At 47.2% G+C, this 17,540-nt stretch overlaps 10 protein-coding genes across 10 annotated transcripts; 5 read left to right on the forward strand and 5 right to left on the reverse strand.

Moving 5' to 3' along the window:
• The first annotated feature begins 692 nt into the window (after positions 1-692).
• Positions 693-2,491, forward strand: GGS22DRAFT_113577 (alpha/beta hydrolase fold-domain-containing protein). Its single transcript, XM_047958016.1, has 2 exons — positions 693-1,221; positions 1,292-2,491. The coding sequence occupies exons 1-2, from the start codon at positions 794-796 to the stop codon at positions 1,914-1,916; spliced, it is 1,053 nt and encodes a 350-aa protein (XP_047813633.1). The 5' UTR covers positions 693-793; the 3' UTR covers positions 1,917-2,491.
• GGS22DRAFT_113568 (L-PSP endoribonuclease family protein Brt1) lies at positions 2,171-3,079 on the reverse strand. Its single transcript, XM_047958015.1, has 3 exons — positions 2,784-3,079; positions 2,561-2,718; positions 2,171-2,491 (listed from the first exon to the last, which is right to left on the reverse strand). Exons 1-3 carry the CDS (start codon positions 2,943-2,945, stop codon positions 2,425-2,427), a joined length of 387 nt encoding a protein of 128 aa, XP_047813634.1. The 5' UTR covers positions 2,946-3,079; the 3' UTR covers positions 2,171-2,424.
• A 579-nt stretch (positions 3,080-3,658) lies between these two features.
• On the forward strand, positions 3,659-6,320 carry GGS22DRAFT_113585 (putative MFS transporter). The gene is made up of 5 exons (XM_047958017.1): positions 3,659-4,478; positions 4,622-4,685; positions 4,755-5,491; positions 5,551-5,757; positions 5,858-6,320. Exons 1-5 carry the CDS (start codon positions 4,269-4,271, stop codon positions 6,173-6,175), a joined length of 1,536 nt encoding a protein of 511 aa, XP_047813635.1. The 5' UTR covers positions 3,659-4,268; the 3' UTR covers positions 6,176-6,320.
• Positions 6,320-8,170, reverse strand: GGS22DRAFT_113588 (Oxysterol-binding protein). Its single transcript, XM_047958018.1, has 3 exons — positions 7,770-8,170; positions 7,325-7,702; positions 6,320-7,253 (listed from the first exon to the last, which is right to left on the reverse strand). Exons 1-3 carry the CDS (start codon positions 7,851-7,853, stop codon positions 6,465-6,467), a joined length of 1,251 nt encoding a protein of 416 aa, XP_047813636.1. The 5' UTR covers positions 7,854-8,170; the 3' UTR covers positions 6,320-6,464.
• A 303-nt stretch (positions 8,171-8,473) lies between these two features.
• On the reverse strand, positions 8,474-9,077 carry GGS22DRAFT_176765 (uncharacterized protein; the record flags this gene model as incomplete). Its single annotated transcript, XM_047963455.1, has 1 exon — positions 8,474-9,077. A coding segment is annotated over exon 1 (233 nt), but the record flags the coding sequence as incomplete, so codon positions are not given.
• A 242-nt stretch (positions 9,078-9,319) lies between these two features.
• On the forward strand, positions 9,320-11,509 carry GGS22DRAFT_113593 (TLD-domain-containing protein). Its single transcript, XM_047958019.1, has 2 exons — positions 9,320-9,524; positions 9,599-11,509. The coding sequence occupies exons 1-2, from the start codon at positions 9,462-9,464 to the stop codon at positions 11,354-11,356; spliced, it is 1,821 nt and encodes a 606-aa protein (XP_047813638.1). The 5' UTR covers positions 9,320-9,461; the 3' UTR covers positions 11,357-11,509.
• Positions 11,510-12,737, reverse strand: GGS22DRAFT_113616 (altered inheritance of mitochondria protein 31, mitochondrial). The gene is made up of 3 exons (XM_047958020.1): positions 12,479-12,737; positions 12,323-12,390; positions 11,510-12,210 (listed from the first exon to the last, which is right to left on the reverse strand). Exons 1-3 carry the CDS (start codon positions 12,517-12,519, stop codon positions 11,663-11,665), a joined length of 657 nt encoding a protein of 218 aa, XP_047813639.1. The 5' UTR covers positions 12,520-12,737; the 3' UTR covers positions 11,510-11,662.
• A 408-nt stretch (positions 12,738-13,145) lies between these two features.
• On the forward strand, positions 13,146-15,366 carry GGS22DRAFT_176771 (threonine dehydratase I). The gene is made up of 2 exons (XM_047963456.1): positions 13,146-13,454; positions 13,573-15,366. Exons 1-2 carry the CDS (start codon positions 13,245-13,247, stop codon positions 15,094-15,096), a joined length of 1,734 nt encoding a protein of 577 aa, XP_047813640.1. The 5' UTR covers positions 13,146-13,244; the 3' UTR covers positions 15,097-15,366.
• A 165-nt stretch (positions 15,367-15,531) lies between these two features.
• On the forward strand, positions 15,532-16,164 carry GGS22DRAFT_176773 (ribosomal protein L36-domain-containing protein). Its single transcript, XM_047963457.1, has 2 exons — positions 15,532-15,861; positions 15,997-16,164. Exons 1-2 carry the CDS (start codon positions 15,607-15,609, stop codon positions 16,084-16,086), a joined length of 345 nt encoding a protein of 114 aa, XP_047813641.1. The 5' UTR covers positions 15,532-15,606; the 3' UTR covers positions 16,087-16,164.
• Positions 16,165-16,861, reverse strand: GGS22DRAFT_176775 (uncharacterized protein). Its single transcript, XM_047963458.1, has 2 exons — positions 16,594-16,861; positions 16,165-16,527 (listed from the first exon to the last, which is right to left on the reverse strand). The coding sequence occupies exons 1-2, from the start codon at positions 16,699-16,701 to the stop codon at positions 16,312-16,314; spliced, it is 324 nt and encodes a 107-aa protein (XP_047813642.1). The 5' UTR covers positions 16,702-16,861; the 3' UTR covers positions 16,165-16,311.
• Positions 16,862-17,540: the final 679 nt, after the last annotated feature.

A 17,540-nucleotide genomic window follows, 5' to 3' on the forward strand; every position in this document is an offset into this window, starting at 1 on the left:
CGTCTTAACCTAATGCTCGGCTATCATAGCGTGAGGTTTTATTCGCCCGGCCTGTTCCTACAACCACGATTATAAACTACTACCTAGTAGGTATCTAGATAGGTACTAGGTATCTATGTGGACCTCCTTTTCAAGATAGGGGTTAACTCTTGACCCCCACCTATACCTCATCCCCGATTCCGACTCTCCTTAGTTGGGGGTTTTTTTGTTACTGCAGGGCGTCGGGGACAGAGCCTAGACAAACTTACACTCACGCATAATATGCACAGGGGATAGACAGGATGAGCTCCCGGTTGGACATACGTCAACTAAGGTGGACCACTATCATTATAAGTTGGACCCTGACTTTCGGGCTACGAATAGACTGACTGGGGAACAAGCCCTAAAATTTACCCAACATTGCGATCCTTTCGGTTCCCCGAGAAGAATGGATACAGCAGTATCACGAGTCTGTACAGTAGTTCCGTTCTTGACTTAGTTAGTCGCGGTATCGGGCAACTTTGATGTCATTGTGTATCTAAATTCGGAAAACTTTCTGGGGCCCTGGAACTCATAATGTCCTGTAGGATAGCATATAAGGACTAGTAGCATGTAAGTATTTGTTATTACTATCTACCAAGTCTGCCGTTCTCCCTCTCTTTAGGATATTAGAGTATATACCACTCGTAGGCGGCTCATCAAGCATCGTACGTTGATGGTCTTCACATAAACTCCAGACTGGTTCCTCAACACACGGCACCCAACAGTTTATACTCCCTTTTAATTTTATCTTCATTTTTTTTAAACTTTCACCATGAGTGTTGAGCAAACACTAGCTCCAGGGGATCACCCCGAACCTCCTTATCCTTTACATCATTCGGTAGTCGACCGCATTGACCCTCAGTATGCAACTTTCTACAACAAACATATATACAACAACCAGCAAGTACACCTTCAACCAATAGAAGCATCACGAGCAAGTGGGACTCTAATTCCTGGTGCCGGCCCTCTAGCCACGGTTGCCAAGGCAGAAGACTACTTCATCTCGCGAGAGGAGACGTCTGGTCCGAGGGTAAGAGTTCGCGCCTTCACACCTCACGGGGAAAGGCCTGAAGAGGGGTGGCCTGTCTGTGTATATTTCCATGGAGGGGGCTGGGTCCTGGGAACTATTGACACCGAAAACGTAATTGCGACAAACCTCTGCGCTCGTGGTAGGTGTGTCGTGGTCGCCGTTGACTATAGGTTAGTCGAACACTATGTCCCGTAACGGGAGAAAGCAGGAGGAGAAGAGCTGACGACGCCATTATTTTAGATTGGCCCCTGAGGATCCCTTCCCCGCCGCGGTTGATGATAGCTGGGAGAGTGTCCTCTGGGTCTTAGGCGAAGGAAAAAAGGTCCTACAGCTGGATACGACAAAGCTAGCCACTGGAGGCTCTTCGGCAGGCGGAAACTTAGCCGCTATCATGTGCCAGCGCGCCGCGGCGCTCGGAAGCCCTAAGTTCTCTTTACAATTGCTTTCGGTCCCAGTTACGGATAACACAGCCGACACAACGAACAGTGTATCGTGGAAGGAGAACCAACACACACCAGCGCTTCCGGCACCGAAGATGATGTGGTATCGAAATCACTACCTCCCTAACCAGTCGGATTGGTCCCATCCTGAGGCGAGCCCACTGTTGTGGGAAGGCGATTGGTCGAAACTGCCGCGGGCCATCATCGTCGTTGGCGAACTGGATGTGCTAAGGGACGAAGGTCGACAGTTCGGGGACAAATTGCGGAATGCGGGCATTTCTGCTGACGTGTATTTGATGAAGGGTCAGCCTCACCCCTTTATCGCGATGGACGGTGTCCTAGATGCTGGAAGAGATGCTATCACGCATTTCTGCGATGCACTCCGGGAAACAATGTATCCTACATTGGATACGGTCTCTAAGTAGATGTCATGAACTCGGCGCTCTTTTTAGGGCATACATGTAGTCGAGACGTATATGCGGACGCCTGAACGGGAAATAGCATATCTAGTAGTTAGGGATAAACCCTCCTGATTCTCATCGGAACGCCATCTTCCCTAACTATCCATTAAGTAGGTAAACTAGGTACCTAACGGACAATATGGGAGTCACAGAGTCGTGAATAGGCCAATAGATATAGCCTTTATAAAGTCATCTATTCTTTACGACACTATTTCTCGTAGTTGTGGTCGACAGTGAATGTGATTCGCGCTAGAACCGAGTACATACACACACAGTACATATCCCAGCTTGCAGGCGGCGTCGAGACTTGTGTGTGTCATTTAATTAGATCGTCTTGGATGCTGAGTGAAGCTGAATGATGAAACCGAGAAGTATTACTACCTAAGTATCTGTTGTTTTCGCATTTTTGTAGCAGTACATCCTAAGAGTTCGATCAACTAGGCGTTCCTATGTCGTAGAAGACATATGGAATTTAATAAGTTGCAGTACACTCGATTTCGACATCGACATTAAGTGGCAACGTCTTCACCGCGACACAACTACGGAATATCAGTAATGATTGCGAGAAAAAGCCTGTTAGGGATCCTGTCCGAGGTCTAGTTGCTTACGTTCTACAGGGCTTCACTTCACCCCAGTACTGGCTGTATACCTCGTTCATAGCAGCGAAGTCATCCATATTAGAAATGAAGACGTTGACCTTCACCACTTTATTAAGATCGGACCCCGAAGCCTCGAGGATGGCGGCAAGGTTCTTGATGCATTGATGCTGTGAGGGAAAGAAGCGGGTTAGTATACCCTAGCTCATAATCCAATGCTGGGATTCCGACTAACAGTATGCACTTTAATATCACCGTCAACAATTTTCATCGTCTCGGCGTCCATGGGAACAGCGCCGGAAACAAACACGAAGCCGTTAGCTTTGATGGCTTGGCTATAAATGCCAGCTAAAGGCTTCGGTGCTTTTTCCGTCAGAACGGCAGTCTTTTCCGCCATTGTGTATGTATGGATATATATATGTGTGTGTGTGTGTGTGTGGTTGTTGATTCGAAGAGGTTAGGTATAGTCTTTAGATGAGATAACTAGGTAGATGAGGGTGTAGTATGACAAGATGTTTAAGCAGGGTTCTAAGGTTGATAGAAGTAGACTCGATATCGCTACAAGCACGAGGGCGACGGCGTCTACATCGGGTACGTATCCGACGAGAGAGGGGGAAATTTTGCGAGAGCCTTGCTTTACGCTCCGTATCGGCAGCAACAAGCTATTAGAACCTTGGAGGGTTGTAACCCCAAATACCTAAGTACCTAGGTATGTATGTGTAAGACTGTATGTAAGTACTCACATTGGTGGACGTTAATAGGTCATGGATGCGAGATAGGACATGAGCGACATACAAAGAGACCCCGACCCCGACCCCGACCCCCCAACTCCCAACTTACCCCCAACTTAATACCCCAATACCCCCAATAATGTCTAACCCCCAACACATGTACATATGTACCTACATGTAATGTTTTTTGCATCGTTCGCGCCTTCATGTAGTGCCAGTGTTGTTACTGTGTACTGTAGGTACTTGCGATAAGCGAGTAAGGCTCTATTCGGTTAATCCGACTAGGTAGTTTAACTAAGGAGGTACTACATACTTAGGTACCTACCTAGTAGATATGTACATGGATATTAGTTTGCGAATTACATATTTCAAGATTTGATCTCTAGATAGATAAGTAACATTTGAATATATTATTATGTAGGTAGGTTAGGTAAGTTGAGATAAACATCGAAGCTATCCCTTTTGGCCCCTTTTTTCAAAGTCGCTAAATACTGCTTATCCTCAATTAGTGTTATCGCGTTGTCTTAGTCTCTTGTAGATACGACAACTTCTTCGGGCTTGCAAGGATGGTCAGCCATCCAACCCTAGCATGGTCAGGATCTACTGTAGGAGCTTGCGTATCTGTCTCCCATTATATTTACCGAAGAATTGATAACAAGCTGGGGAGGAAAGGGAAAGATGGGTGGGAAGGATTGATTGGTTAAGGTACCATGCGGCGAAGAAAAGACAAAAGACAAAAGACCAGACAAAAAGAAGAACTGAAGAAGAAAACCAAAACCAAAACCTATCGTCCTTCTTTAACCACTTACTTGTACTTGGTATGTAGGTATGGCTTACTGAAATACAACACAGCGCAGCCTTAGACGTCACGCTGCCTACGATAACCATATCTACATTCCAGACATCATTCAGTTCGCCTCGATTCGCCTCGATTCGCTTCGCTTCGCTTCGTTTCACTTCGCACGAGGCAGCTTTAAGGCGACTTCATCATGGCTGATGCTAAGACTGGTAGTCTTATGGATTCCGACTCGATCCAAATTAAGAAGGATCCTATTTCGAACCAGGAAAATAGCAATGATATCGAGAGCGGCCATGTGGCGTTATCCGACGAAGCGACGGCCGACGTCATTGACAGTGCCGCCGAGAGGGCTCTCTGTCGCAAATTCGATCTTCGTTTACTGCCGGTCTTAGCTGTAATGGTAAGTCGCCGAATGGGCATATAAGCGAACGACCTCTTATTTCGTTCTACATCATATACTGTATACCATATACCATATATCACATATACCATATTTACCATATTTACATTTATATATCAATAAACTAACAATTCATCTTCAAGTACTTGTTCAATGCTCTCGATAAGGGGAACTTAGGGAATGCTCAGACCGCGGGTCTCTCTAAAGGTGAGCGACAAATCTTTCCTCCGTCGTAAGGCTCAACTGACGATTTACGCTTTTGCGATCCAATCGTAGACTTGCATTTTAAGGATGGCCAATATAACCAGATCGTCGGGATATTTTTCGTCCCATATGTCCTATTCGCGCCGCCTGTTGCCATGTTAGGCAAAAAGTTCAACCCGGCTCGCGTTCTTCCTCTGCTGATGTTCTGCTTCGGCTCCTTCACTCTGCTTACATCGGCGACGGTGAATTTTGGCGGCATCTTCGCTCTTCGGTGGTTCCTAGGAATGGCTGAATCGGCCTTCTTCCCCCTTGTGATATATTACCAGACCACCTTCTACAGGCGCGGCGAGCTCGCACGACGCCTGGCCATCTTCTACGCCGCCTCCAACATAGCAAACGCATTCAGCGGCCTTCTCGCTTTCGGCGTATTCCAGATAAAGTCCACGCTAGTAGACCATCCTTGGCGCTGGCTCTTCATCGTTGAAGGTAGCGTGACGGTGTGCTTTTCAATATTTGCCTTCTTCTACCTTCCTCGGAGCGCCGCCGAGGCTCGATTCCTAAACGAAGAGGAGAAGGCGCTCGCATATCGTCGCATACAGATCGACAGTTCTTCTATCGTCAACGAGAAATTCTCTCTCAAGGACTCCCTCAACGTGTTTAAGCGGCCGACGACCTACTGCTTTCTCATTATTGAGATATGTCTCGGCGTACCATTACAAGCGGTATCGTTGTTCTTGCCACAGATTGTACAACGGCTTGTCGAAAATACGGTCACGATCAATCTGTACACTGTCGCCCCAAACGTCACAGTAAGTCGATCTACAAGATTGCCTCGCCAGTAGGACCTCTTTTTCTAATTCGCTTATAGGGCGCTGTCATGCTATTGATTCTCGCGTTCACATCCGACGGCCTGCGGATTCGGTTCCCGTTCGTATGCCTCGGCTTTGCATTCACCTTCATCGGGTTTATTATATACGCGGCAATCGAGGATGTCCATGCTCAGATTCGCGTCGCGTATTTTGCAACATTCATGATGTGTTGGGGAACTTCTGCACCGTCAGTTCTGCTTAGCACCGTAAGTCGCCTTTCCTGTAAATCACAAACTAATTACAGAATGCATTTATTTGATCTTGTGTAAATATTTCTAAGCGGCAAGCTGATACCTTTCGTTGCAGTGGTATAACAACAACATAGCACACGAGGGCGAACGTCTGACGTTGACTTCGGTTGGTGTTCCTTTAGCGAACCTAATGGGACTGATACCTAGCTATATATTTCAAGCCAAAGATGCACCGAAGTATACGCCCGCTCTTATCACGACAGCATGTTTTGGTGCCACAGGATGTCTCGTTGCGGGCTGCTTAGGTCTTTTCATGTTGTGGGATAACCGACGCCGAAACCGCCAGCAGGGCGTGAATCTCACTGCGAAAGACGTGCCAACTATGAAGTTGAGAGACGGCCCTAGGGTAGAGGAGTTTAGATGGTTCTTGTAATATATACCTATGTATATATTAGGGGGCTGCTAAGGTGCTCCATCGATACTAGCTCGACAGTATCCTACCTATGTTATGTCTGTACAATCAAAACATTTGCGATTTGAACTCGTTACAAGTAAATTAAATTAATATGTGACGTATTTATCATTGTTCTACCCGTTTTCTTAACCGGCTTAAATCGGCGCCACCGAATCTCATTTCTTCTCATACATAGCCCTGGAGGTACTAGAACACCACCTAATAGGAGGTCCGTTGGTCTATCTTATAGAGTCGTCAGCATCTTGATCTATGTCTCAAACTCTAAGAACCCGACCCCCGAATCAAAACGGGAATGGGTAGGGCTCTTGATTCCATTCCGCTGATCGTCTAAGATCCTTTTATACTTTTCATCGTCGAACTTCCAGATCATTCTATCACGCTCTTCCCCGGTCGTAGTCTTATTCTTGATCGACAGCTTCTCGGCTATGGGGTCTTCCTTAGCCTGTGTGAAGTATCGTCTCCTCCACGTCTCGCCCGCGTCTTTCTCTCGTTTGCGTAATACGCGCTGCGCGTTCTCGATTTTGCTCTTCTCGTGCCCCACAGCGAAGATATCATTCGCGTGGATAGCGTTGACGACATGCTTCCACGCTCTTCTCGACTCGAGGGGATGTTGTGACTCAATTGGCGCAACCTGGAGTGGCGTCCTCTGCAACGAAGCGAGGTTGACTGTGTCCACCAACTTCCCCTCGCCATCCTTGATAGTATATAGGTCGCACCATCGACCTTCTAGGACGTATATGGGGTTTTTCTCGTCGTTATCTCGGTATATGGTGGCCGTGAAAGTGTTGCTTTTCCCCCTAATCCAGCCCTTACTCGAGTAGTTGATGCGTGACGTGTAGCCTGAGGAACCGCGGATGTATGACACCCCATTGAGCTCAGGGGCAATTTGCAGTGTCACGATGCCTTCGACATGGACCTTTGGCATCGTAATCCAGTAGTCCTCGTCGTACTTATCAATGTGCAGTACGCTATACCCCTTTCGTTCTATATTTATAGTGGACGAGAAGTAGGCTTTCGGGGCGACAGAACCCTCGAGCTGATTAGGAGTTAGCTAAATGTAATGTCGATAATGGGTGCTTGGCTGGAGCTTGACGAAGGCTTTGTTACCTTGACCCCATGAGTATCGTTCCATATCTTGAACGCTGTTGCCGGAGGGTGATGGGAAACTTGCTCGGTCACCAAGTGCGTGGTCCCCGCGTCGTCCAACCACTTCCCTAAGAAGATCTCCCCTAAAAATGGATTTAGGGGCTTCATCTTCTTCCTCTTGCCATTTTCGTCTTTGCTCGCGTGTTGGTTTCTTAGGGTGCTTAAAAACCACTGAAGGACTCGCAAAGCTCGCTTCTGCGCGCATTGTTCTCTCGCAGGCGATACAAGGAGACTCGGATGCTCAGCCCAGTATGTGCTATATTCGACGATGGATTGAGGTGCGAGTAAGAACGGCGGCGCAGTTAACGAAGTAAGGTCTCCTTTGAAAGTTGCCACAGACTTATAGTATAAATTAGCGAGACAATTATTCAACGCCCGAGAGGAAAGAAACCGTGATTGCCCGTACCTTGATAAATTGAAACCAGGCCGACTTGTATTGCTGTTCATCCCTTTTATCGTCGCACTTGACAGGAGCAACAGTTACGGACATGTTGGGCCAATGTTGAGCCAACGCTAAGTCAACACGGTCTATTAGGTTTCTATACTACTAGGTACTTAGTTATTCTCTTGTAGGATGGTATACGAGGTGGAAACCAATATACAGAGTAAATATTGCGAATATATTATATACCTACATAGGTAGGTACTTATAGCGATTACACGTTGGAAAAAGAAAATTAAGAAAACAGAGGCGCTTTATACTGCGTAGTACATTGAGACGGATGCTGCTGCACCATAATACATACTACGCACATATGTAGGTCCATGGTCCATGGCTATCATATGCAGGGCTTTCACTCATGATAAATTGAGACGTCGTCTGCTTCATGTATCGAAACAGGGCATGTGAAGGTGGAGTTGAGTGGACGAAGCGGAGTCCTCAAGTACCCCTGATGCTACCTAGATATTTTAGGTATTGGGGGTCATCCTGGTCGCCCTGGTCACCCTGGTCATCCTAGCCCTGGAGCCTAGAACCGGCCAGATGATCTTCCAATGATAACGTCACACAGCTTAAAGTTAATGACTAGCCTTAAAGTGGTATAATTCATCGATCCCAGTTCTTCTTATTATTTCTTATTTCTCCTTTATCTTTCTCTAATTTATTTTCCTCTTCTTCATCTTCTTCTCATTCGCACCACACGCAATTATCACATGCCCACATCTGTGTTTGTCGAGTTCAAGTTGGAATGGTTATGATCTATCGAGTCAGCCCTTCAAGTTAGCAGTGATTTGAAGCTGAAGAGATACTATAAAAATCCACTACTTACGGCATATGTTCATACAATTATCGTGGTATATTCCCTCATCTGGGAACAGCTTCATGCAGGTATTATGGCATGCCTGCACAAATGCCTGTTGGATTTGGTTCATAACCTCTGGCCACTGAGGATCCGATTCTGATCGAATGTCCATATTGATATCGTTACCGAGCAAGGGGGTAGGCTTTGCTGCGCTGAGAGCAATAAGCCCAAGTATAATGTTATAGGAAGCATGCATTATGATTACGGTTGTTTCTTAGAGAAACCGATATTGGCAAAGCAAAGAGCGGGTATATATATATTTATGAAATGACAAAGGCCGCTTCAATCTGAGGGCTTACCTCGTGTTAGTGTTGGAATCACAACGTCAAGTTCCAAGATGCGATTGAAGAGTATCACTAGAGAGAAATTGCCTTTATTTAGAAGAACGCTATAAAGAACTAGCCTACGACGAGACAATGGCATATAGAAAACGTCGACTTAAAATAGACAATAATAAGTTATTATTAGAGAAAGTCATTGATTGTTGTCTTCTATACATGTACCTAGTACGTTTAATTGCTACTACCTAGTAGGTACAAATTGATGTTACGGTTACAGCGTACCCACCTCCACAACCTTGCTACGTCTACGGTAGAAGCTTAGCCCCGGACTTTAAGTTTGTAACGTTGGAAGGTAGGTACTTACCTACCTAGGCAGTACCACGGTTGTTTTTAAAATGACATAAGGCGAGTTAGGAACTCTTATTCCAAACCTTGGAAGAACATCAATGCCTCTCAACCTTCTCCGTTCCATAAACGTTTCCATTGGAATGGCTTCATATTCTTCCCGAGCAAAACATGGGGCAGTCTCTGTCAGATGAGGCTAAGCCTCCTTCCAAGGAAGAAATCACAGCAGATCTGGTAATTAATGCTAGCCTTTGAACATCCTCTGACTTCTAAGCTGAAGATGAGCTGACATTCCGCCCGCTACGTAGGCAGAGAAGTTCGCCCGCAAATGTTTCGAGCCCCTCGAGCTTTATTCTTTCAAACACAACTTTAGATCTCTCGCCGACCACGAACAAAATGTGCGGTATCTTAAGGAGGACACTATTGCCCGCTTTCTCGAGCTTCCGGACATCCTCGCTGTCTCACCCGTCGTGTTTCACATGCTGTCGTGTATTGCTGCCTTCCCATTCCTCCAAGATGCCCCGGTAATCCTAGGCTTCGAACAGATGATTATGGTTGTGGCCATAATGACCGAGCGGTATACCAAGATATTAGCGAGAGGCAATTGTAGCAGGAGGAAATTGCTTTTCAAGAGCTTAGCTGTGTACGACCGAAAGCTATCCGAGATCGAGAAACAGCGGAATAGCACAGTATCGGAACAAAGTCCTAGAAATTGTGTGCCTGGATTTGCCGTTGACGAGGTCGGCGACGAACTGGACGATGACGCAGCGGACGACGACGAGCTTGTCTTTGCTGCATTGCACTCATTAGATATCAACGATGCTTTCAAGGCAGGCGATTCGTACGCCGCTACTACGCATGGGGCCATGATCCCTGCAGACAATTTCAGAAAGCTGATCATGCTACTGCTTCTAGTATCTCCGTTAGATGCGCAAGAGAACCTATCTAGCTACGCGCATCGGGTCATCGGCACGGAACTCGAGGACCTGAGGGCAACAGCCGAGAATATCTTGTCAGCCTTCATTAATGTGGAGAAATCGCCTGGCATTACATATCCCCGGTTCAAGAATGCTCTCCCATTTAATTTCCCCTTTCTCTTTGATGGCTTTAATCCTCTCTTCGAGCACTTCCTTTTTGCCAAGGACCTCGACTTTTCTAAAAGAAAAGATGGCCTGTCTAAGGCCATATCTCCCGCGGTTGTGCAGCCTCCCCTGCTTCAGGAGGAAGGTCAGATCCTCACTCTAAGTATTTTGTCTCAGCTGTCATTCTTCATTAGTGGCAACGAGCTATTTCGACGTTTGCGTTTGTTATACTCGGGCTCGGAAGCCGGGTTCTCCATGGGTAGCTTTGAAACAAAGGTCTTCAACTGGCGTGCGCCGACTATCCTGCTGGTATCGGGGACTAGGCTTTCGGATTCTCCAAGTAGCGGTGGGTCAGAAGGGAACTTCAATGGCTCTCTACCTCCAAAACGGTTTCCGAATGGAAGTTCTCCCGATCGTGACCGCTTAGTATTCGGGGCGCTCGTTAGACAACCATGGCGACATACCCATAGGGAATGCTTCGGAGGCGAGAATATGTTATTATTTCAACTTGCCCCAATTCACGATGTTTTCCCGGCTTCGTCTATAAACCGCGATTATGTAGCTTTTGCGAAACCGCCAGCCGCCAACCCGGGAATCAACTTCGGCTGCCCGCATCCGAAGGTGAGCCAGTCGTCGCGCAACCAACCGCTCCGACATCTGGGGCCTGTGTCACTTGTTGTTGATTCGAGTTTTGAATATGGAGTTTTCACTCACGATTATGCATCCCGTGGCGGTGCATTCGTAACTAGTGCATCTCGGAAATACAATTTCCAGGAACGTTTCCAAGTCGACGAAATTGAAGTATGGGGTTGTGGTGGCGACGAGGAGGCAAGGGTACAAAGAGAGAGGTGGGAATGGGAGGCTCGGGAGGCCGAAGCCAGGAGAAGAGTCAATCTAGGCACGGGTGACATCGCTGCAGATCGGGCGTTACTTGAAATGGCAGGGCTGGTCGGCGCAAATAGGAGTGGGGGGTCGATGGCTTGATTTACAACAAGGCCAAAACAGTATCAGAAGTCATGGGCATTGGTCATACGGCTGTATGGCTTTTTGAGGCCAAGTCTACCATACGAGCAGCGAACACAAATTTAAACGAGTTAACTTGATTATTGTTTGGTATATACAATGGCATGAAGCATGGGTTCTTATACACAACCTACCAGCAGAGCAGAGTTTTTTGTCCCTTGCCATCCCAAATCTCCCCTGGCCACCTTCCCAACACCATCCTAATACATCGTGACTTTTAGGGAAGCGAAACTGACTATAAACTTGATAAACCATTAGTATGGTATATTAGTTATTGGTTGTTTCCGCTTCTGCCATCTTTTCAGCTTTTTTGTCTTCAGTTATGTTTGCGTTCTCACTCTTCCTCGTCCCAAACCAACCGCCAACATCCGCCAAAGCACCCAAAACATTCGATGTCTCCTTTTTATTCTGCCCATCTGCATCAGCATTAGCACTGGAAGTCTTGGCCTCCGATGAGTCTCCCTTCTCCTTCCCCTTCCCCTTCCCTTTCTCCTTCTCTTCGGAACGTCTTTGCTGAACACGGTCCTGTCTCCTTTTCATGGCGGCTTTTAGCTGCTTATCTTCTTCATCTCTAACCTCGAGCTCCTTCAACCACTTCTGGTGCCTTTCCTCAGCACGCTGCTGCGCCTCCAGCTTGATAAGCTCTTTACGCTTCTCCCTATCCGCCCCATAGTATGCGCCACCAGCTACTATTGCTACGACGGTAAAGGCCTGGGCGCCCACTCGTGCTCGAAACATGCGCTGCACCTGGGCGTGGTCGCCACGGCGCATGGCTCGCCAGGCATTGATGACGGCAAGGGTGGTGAGCAGGGTGCCTATTCAAACTAGTTAGGTTACCTAATATCTTGACCATGTACAAATCGTAGGCCGGGTAATCCACTAGAGATGCCGAATTTGGTGAAAGGGAGGGGAGCGGGTACGATTTACCAAGTGGGATGAGAGGCTCCTCTCGTATCTTACGACCGATCTTCTGGGTCGCGGTTTCATTGTAATCTCTAGATAATCGGGCTTATAAGTTATCTGTGTACCAATGGTGACGTATTCGAAAATGATATGTGGAGAATGAGAGGGGAGAAAATGTACTTATTTTCGTCGAACGACGAGGGCATAGATTTATCTGTCATGCTGAAAATGGACCACGTTGGGATCTTAAAGATAACTTCGTCCCGGGATCTTTACAATTTAATCTCAATTGAGATAACGCAGGAGGATGTTTAGATGTCTCGCGGGCGTTAATAATTCACGCGTGATTGGGCAAATTGAAACATTTAAGTTGTGGTCGAAGTTGAAGTTGAAGTTAACGAAATGTGCTCTAAATGATTTATTACATAGCTGCACAATTATCTGGAGGGATGGGATTTACGTAGGGATCTTTACGGTACTAGGTACTGTACAGTATTGTACATTCAAAGTACCTGGCAACATCAAATGCAGCTTGGAACTCGATAAGTGATAAGAGATGGTTTACAACGGATACCGGGGCACTTAGATTGTACTTGCAAGCTTTGCCGACTACCGACAAAGGGTTAATCCCTGGTCGATGATATGGATGTCTCCACTGTTAGATGACCCCTCAGACCCTCGATCCTCTGCTGAAATTAAGAAGGCTTAGGCGGGTACCTACCTGTATGACCCCACTAAAGCTCCTGCAAGTTACACTGTAGGCGCATCATGCATCCATGCATCCCAACATCTAGTTCCGAAGACAGGCTGCCCCACTAAGTGAGAAGTTTGAAATAATTTTGTGACGCTTAGCACAATTGTTAATGGATATCTCTAGCCACGACGAGGTGAATAGTTGTGACTGTCTATCTATTACATTCAAATATTCGATCGTTTGTATTTCGACATGCCGGAAGCTACAGCCGGCCCAATTGATACTGTAATGGCCAATGGTGCCGGTAACGGTATCAACGGCCACGCACCGCGTACTCCTTCTTTATCAGGCCTCTCTCTCACCGAGTACAGCGCAAACCCATCGCCGCCATCGGAACGCAGACAAGACAGAATCAAGCAGATCGTACCAGAGGAATTTATTCTACCTAACGGACACCCTGATGTTTGTCATATTTTGATATATCCTTCTTTACTATTTCCGCTCTCTTCTCTCATCTCGCATCTCTCATTCTTCTCTGCTCTGTAGAAATACGAATGACTAACAAGTCGCTTTCCTCAAGTATCTCCGTCTGATCCTCACCTCAAGAGTCTATGAAGCATGTAAAGAGACATCCCTCGCACCCGCCACAAACCTCTCCAACCGACTAGAATGCAATGTATTACTCAAGAGAGAAGATGAGCAGCCCGTCTTTAGCTTCAAGCTACGCGGTGCTTACAATAAGATGGCCCATCTCGACCGAAACCAGAGCTGGAAGGGCGTGGTTGCTTGCAGTGCTGGAAACCATGCCCAGGGAGTAGCATACTCTGCCAGGATCCTCAAGATACCCGCAACTATCGTCATGCCTTCGGGAACGCCGAGTATCAAGCATAAAAACGTTTCGAGATTAGGTGGTTGTGTGGTGCTTCACGGCGCGGACTTCGACGCGGCTAAGGAAGAATGCGCAAGACTAGAACAGCAACATGGCCTCATTAACATTCCACCCTTCGACGACCCCTATGTTATCGCTGGCCAGGGAACCATAGGAATGGAGTTGCTGCGACAGACCAACATCCAAAAGCTTGAGGCCATATTCTGCTGTGTGGGAGGGGGCGGCCTTATCGCGGGTATTGGAGTCTACGTCAAGCGTATTGCGCCTCACGTCAAGATAATCGGAGTTGAAACCGAGGACGCCAATGCTATGGTCCAGTCTTTGCGGGAAGGAAAGCGAGTGGTACTCAAAGAGGTCGGTCTATTTGCCGACGGCGCAGCAGTCAAGACGGTAGGAGAGGAGACCTTCCGAATATGCCAAGAGGTGATCGATGATGTTATCGAAGTAAATACGGACGAGACGTGCGCTGCTATTAAAGACGTATTCGAGGATACCCGATCGATAGTGGAACCGGCGGGCGCCCTAGCTCTTGCTGGCCTGAAGAAGTGGGTTGTGGCGAACCCGTCGAGCGACTCGAACCGATCGGTCATAGCTATCACGAGCGGTGCGAACATGAACTTCGATAGATTGCGCTTCGTAGCTGAGCGCGCTACCCTCGGTGAGGGCAAAGAGGCCCTACTCTGTGTGAGCATCCCGGAGAGGCCCGGAGCGTTTGCCGAGTTGGTTAATCATGTTATGCCGCATGCCGTGACGGAATTCTCGTACCGCTACGCAACTAGCGAGATAGCCAATATCCTCATTGGTATATCGTTGACAGGCGCGGCTTCGGAGAGAGTACAAGAGCTTCAGGCGCTGATTGGTAGGATCAATAACGACGGTATGACCGGTATAGATTTATCGGGCGACGAGCTTGCCAAATCACACATCCGCTACCTTGTAGGTGGTCGGTCAGACGTGCCGGATGAGAGATTGTACATGTTCACCTTCCCCGAACGCCCCGGGGCCCTAGAAAAGTTCTTGCGGACACTACGCTTGAGGTACAACATCAGCTTATTCCAGTACCGAAATGGAGGCAGTGACGTAGGCAAGATCTTAGCGGGCATACAATGCCCTGATGCGGAAGTGCCGGACCTGGAGAAGTCATTCAAGGAGATCGGATATCCGTGGGAGGACTGCACGCAAAGCCACGTTTTCAAGACATTCCTAAGGAGTTAGTAGTTGAAGGTATCTAGCTACGGGTTTGTAGTTAAGTGGGTATCATAGTCTAATCGGTTAGGATTTTATCAAGTCGAGTCTGGATCATGACAGAATCGTGGGAGTTTTGCGGGTTAGCGCGAGAGTTAATACAAGTTTTATTATCCATGATCGAAAACATCATACCAAAGAAAACCGAGAGTGGTGATGTGTGCTGCAAAACGAATAAATTGAATAGAGTAAATAATAGAGATCAAGGATGCTTTTCCTTTTGGTGCTTTAATGACTGAGGTGATTTATGTAGGTGGTTAGGTACCTCGTACACAGAGAGTCCAAGTCAATTTGAACCGATGACCGATGACCGATGACCAATAAACGTCGACTATTCCTAGTATGGTCCCCACATCCCTAGCTCCGGATTTTCCATCGTACGAAGTAATAATTAATACAATACTTCCAAGTTCAATGTTCCGATAATAATCGTGGAACAACTATCACCGCTTTAAGCACATCAGTCTATCTTTCGCAAATATGGCAACCTCCTCCTTCATATCGTCCTTTCGAGCATTGCTACTCCGCACGGCACCAGCAACTCGACAAATGTTGCGGACGCAGACCCAACAGCCTATCCGCAGCATATCTCAGACAATTCTCTCCCCGAATCCCACTACGAAACTCCCGACGGCGATAACAAATGCGACAAAAGCTGCGCAAGCCATCACACACCAACAGACAAGGGGAATGAAGGTCCATAGCTCAATAAAAAAACGGTGCGAACATTGCAAGGTGAGTCAGCAGCATACTAGCAGCATGGTAGCGGCGATTCTATTATACTATGTGTCCACACTACCTAGCATATATAGTATATATAACAGACATGCCAACCTCTATAAACAACCGCTAACCCTAGAGTTGCTGTAGGTTGTGAGAAGAAAGGCCGGCAAGCGACATCGGGGCTACCTCTATATCATCTGCAGCGCGAATCCAAGACACAAGCAACGACAGGGATAGTATAGCGTCGGGCGTGGGTAAATAAAAGAAATATGATAGCAACGGAAGATGGTTGTGGTATCAATATATACATGCACAATACGATTTACTCGACGAAAAAAGAATGGCACAACCGTGATCTACCTACGTAGAATGTCAAAAGCCACGGCGCTTATCATGTTTCTATGCGATTACGGCTCGACCAGCGTCACGAGGCAGTGACAGACCACAGGGTATATACATATTCTACATCCCATCTATATACCTCTCCATGCTCTCCCATTCCGTCTTACCGGTCGATAATAGATAGCGTATGTGGCCTACATCGGTGACATTGCGATGCCGCTCGAACTCGGCGCGCGCGAAGTTGCGTGTTTCAGCACGAGTCGTCGGGTCGCTGATTCGTCCCGTACCACGAATCACGCTGCGATATAGGGATAGGACGCGCGAGCGTAGTAGGAACTATATCGTGCCCTTGTAAGTTTGAGGTGCATCCGGATATGTGAAATGACACATTAATATACCTACATGATCTAAGCTCAGAGCGGTGCCGAGCCGACCCTTGGTGGAGCCGGCTGCATAGTTTCGGGTCGAGATGGTAGGGAACAGAATCGATCTGCTCTGAAGTAGGCGCATGAGTTTGGGAGAGAGAAGTAGACGTTGAGAAATCCGAGCTGTGGGTTATGGGATCGTTTATGCAAACAACGAGTTGTTGCGATTATTTTTTTTTTATTTATCTCCTCCTTTCTAAAGTGTGAAAGTCCTGGAAAGTCTCGCGTTTTATGCAACTAAAAGAACGTTAGAATATTATTATCAGGTACCTAGCGGGGCTCTTTCAATTTGGACCATTCTACTATTATTATTAAGTACATAGAATTCTAGATACGAACACTGGAGGACCCCCTGTTCGGGGGTCACAATAACCCGAGTTTTAGGATACGTCCGAAGTTTAACCGTTACTCACTTTGCTCCATGCGAAGGTTCGATTCCTCGATACGTTTATTCGTTCGAATCTTTTTATATCGTTTCGCGTTCGCAAAAGCGTTCAATCAGCTGTTCTCGTATTACTAATAATAAGACCCCCCCCCCTTTCGATCCCGATCCTTCTTCTCCCTTCCCGAATCTGGTCCCCCGTCCTTCCCGGATCCGGACCCGGACCCGGACCCGTCCCTTTATTTACTCATATAAACCTGGATCTAGACCTGGATCTGGACCCGGACCTGGCCCTGATCCCGTTGTAAACCCCTGTCGATCCCTGGCGATCCCTTAATCTCCCTTTGAACCCCTTTTGTAATTAGTCATCTAGATTCAGGTGTAATCTTTCAATTATATAAACAGTCAGGTGTTTCCAAGCTAGGTCAGGAACCTGACCTTTGACCTGGTTGAACTGACCTGGTTGAACTGACCTGGTTGAACTGACCTGGTTGAACTGACCTGGTTGAACTGACCTGGTTGAACTGACCTGGTTGAACTGA

Source organism: Annulohypoxylon maeteangense (assembly GCF_022496945.1).
Source record: "Annulohypoxylon maeteangense strain CBS 123835 unplaced genomic scaffold GGS22scaffold_41, whole genome shotgun sequence".
In the NCBI taxonomy this organism is placed as follows: Eukaryota; Fungi; Ascomycota; class Sordariomycetes; order Xylariales; family Hypoxylaceae; genus Annulohypoxylon; species Annulohypoxylon maeteangense.

Coding starts and splice junctions, on each gene's coding strand:
- GGS22DRAFT_113577 (XM_047958016.1), top strand. CDS start 794: ATGAGTGTTGAGCAAACACTAGCTCCAGGGGATCACCCCGAACCTCCT. Junction 1,222..1,291: donor GTGGTCGCCGTTGACTATAG/GTTAGTCGAACA, acceptor CCATTATTTTAG/ATTGGCCCCTGAGGATCCCT.
- GGS22DRAFT_113616 (XM_047958020.1), bottom strand. CDS start 12,519: ATGACAGATAAATCTATGCCCTCGTCGTTCGACGAAAATAA. Junction 12,391..12,478: donor TCGTCGTTCGACGAAAATAA/GTACATTTTCTC, acceptor CCGATTATCTAG/AGATTACAATGAAACCGCGA. Junction 12,211..12,322: donor GGAGCCTCTCATCCCACTTG/GTAAATCGTACC, acceptor TAGTTTGAATAG/GCACCCTGCTCACCACCCTT.
- GGS22DRAFT_176775 (XM_047963458.1), bottom strand. CDS start 16,701: ATGCGCCTACTTCAGAGCAGATCGATTCTGTTCCCTACCATCTCGACC. Junction 16,528..16,593: donor CCGCTCTGAGCTTAGATCAT/GTAGGTATATTA, acceptor GGCACGATATAG/TTCCTACTACGCTCGCGCGT.
- GGS22DRAFT_113588 (XM_047958018.1), bottom strand. CDS start 7,853: ATGTCCGTAACTGTTGCTCCTGTCAAGTGCGACGATAAAAGGGATGAA. Junction 7,703..7,769: donor CCTGGTTTCAATTTATCAAG/GTACGGGCAATC, acceptor TTATACTATAAG/TCTGTGGCAACTTTCAAAGG. Junction 7,254..7,324: donor ACGATACTCATGGGGTCAAG/GTAACAAAGCCT, acceptor ACTCCTAATCAG/CTCGAGGGTTCTGTCGCCCC.
- GGS22DRAFT_113568 (XM_047958015.1), bottom strand. CDS start 2,945: ATGGCGGAAAAGACTGCCGTTCTGACGGAAAAAGCACCGAAGCCTTTA. Junction 2,719..2,783: donor GTGATATTAAAGTGCATACT/GTTAGTCGGAAT, acceptor TTTCCCTCACAG/CATCAATGCATCAAGAACCT. Junction 2,492..2,560: donor GAAGTGAAGCCCTGTAGAAC/GTAAGCAACTAG, acceptor GATATTCCGTAG/TTGTGTCGCGGTGAAGACGT.
- GGS22DRAFT_176771 (XM_047963456.1), top strand. CDS start 13,245: ATGCCGGAAGCTACAGCCGGCCCAATTGATACTGTAATGGCCAATGGT. Junction 13,455..13,572: donor TACCTAACGGACACCCTGAT/GTTTGTCATATT, acceptor GCTTTCCTCAAG/TATCTCCGTCTGATCCTCAC.
- GGS22DRAFT_113593 (XM_047958019.1), top strand. CDS start 9,462: ATGGGGCAGTCTCTGTCAGATGAGGCTAAGCCTCCTTCCAAGGAAGAA. Junction 9,525..9,598: donor AAGAAATCACAGCAGATCTG/GTAATTAATGCT, acceptor CCCGCTACGTAG/GCAGAGAAGTTCGCCCGCAA.
- GGS22DRAFT_176773 (XM_047963457.1), top strand. CDS start 15,607: ATGGCAACCTCCTCCTTCATATCGTCCTTTCGAGCATTGCTACTCCGC. Junction 15,862..15,996: donor AACGGTGCGAACATTGCAAG/GTGAGTCAGCAG, acceptor GAGTTGCTGTAG/GTTGTGAGAAGAAAGGCCGG.
- GGS22DRAFT_113585 (XM_047958017.1), top strand. CDS start 4,269: ATGGCTGATGCTAAGACTGGTAGTCTTATGGATTCCGACTCGATCCAA. Junction 4,686..4,754: donor GACCGCGGGTCTCTCTAAAG/GTGAGCGACAAA, acceptor ATCCAATCGTAG/ACTTGCATTTTAAGGATGGC. Junction 5,492..5,550: donor CTGTCGCCCCAAACGTCACA/GTAAGTCGATCT, acceptor ATTCGCTTATAG/GGCGCTGTCATGCTATTGAT.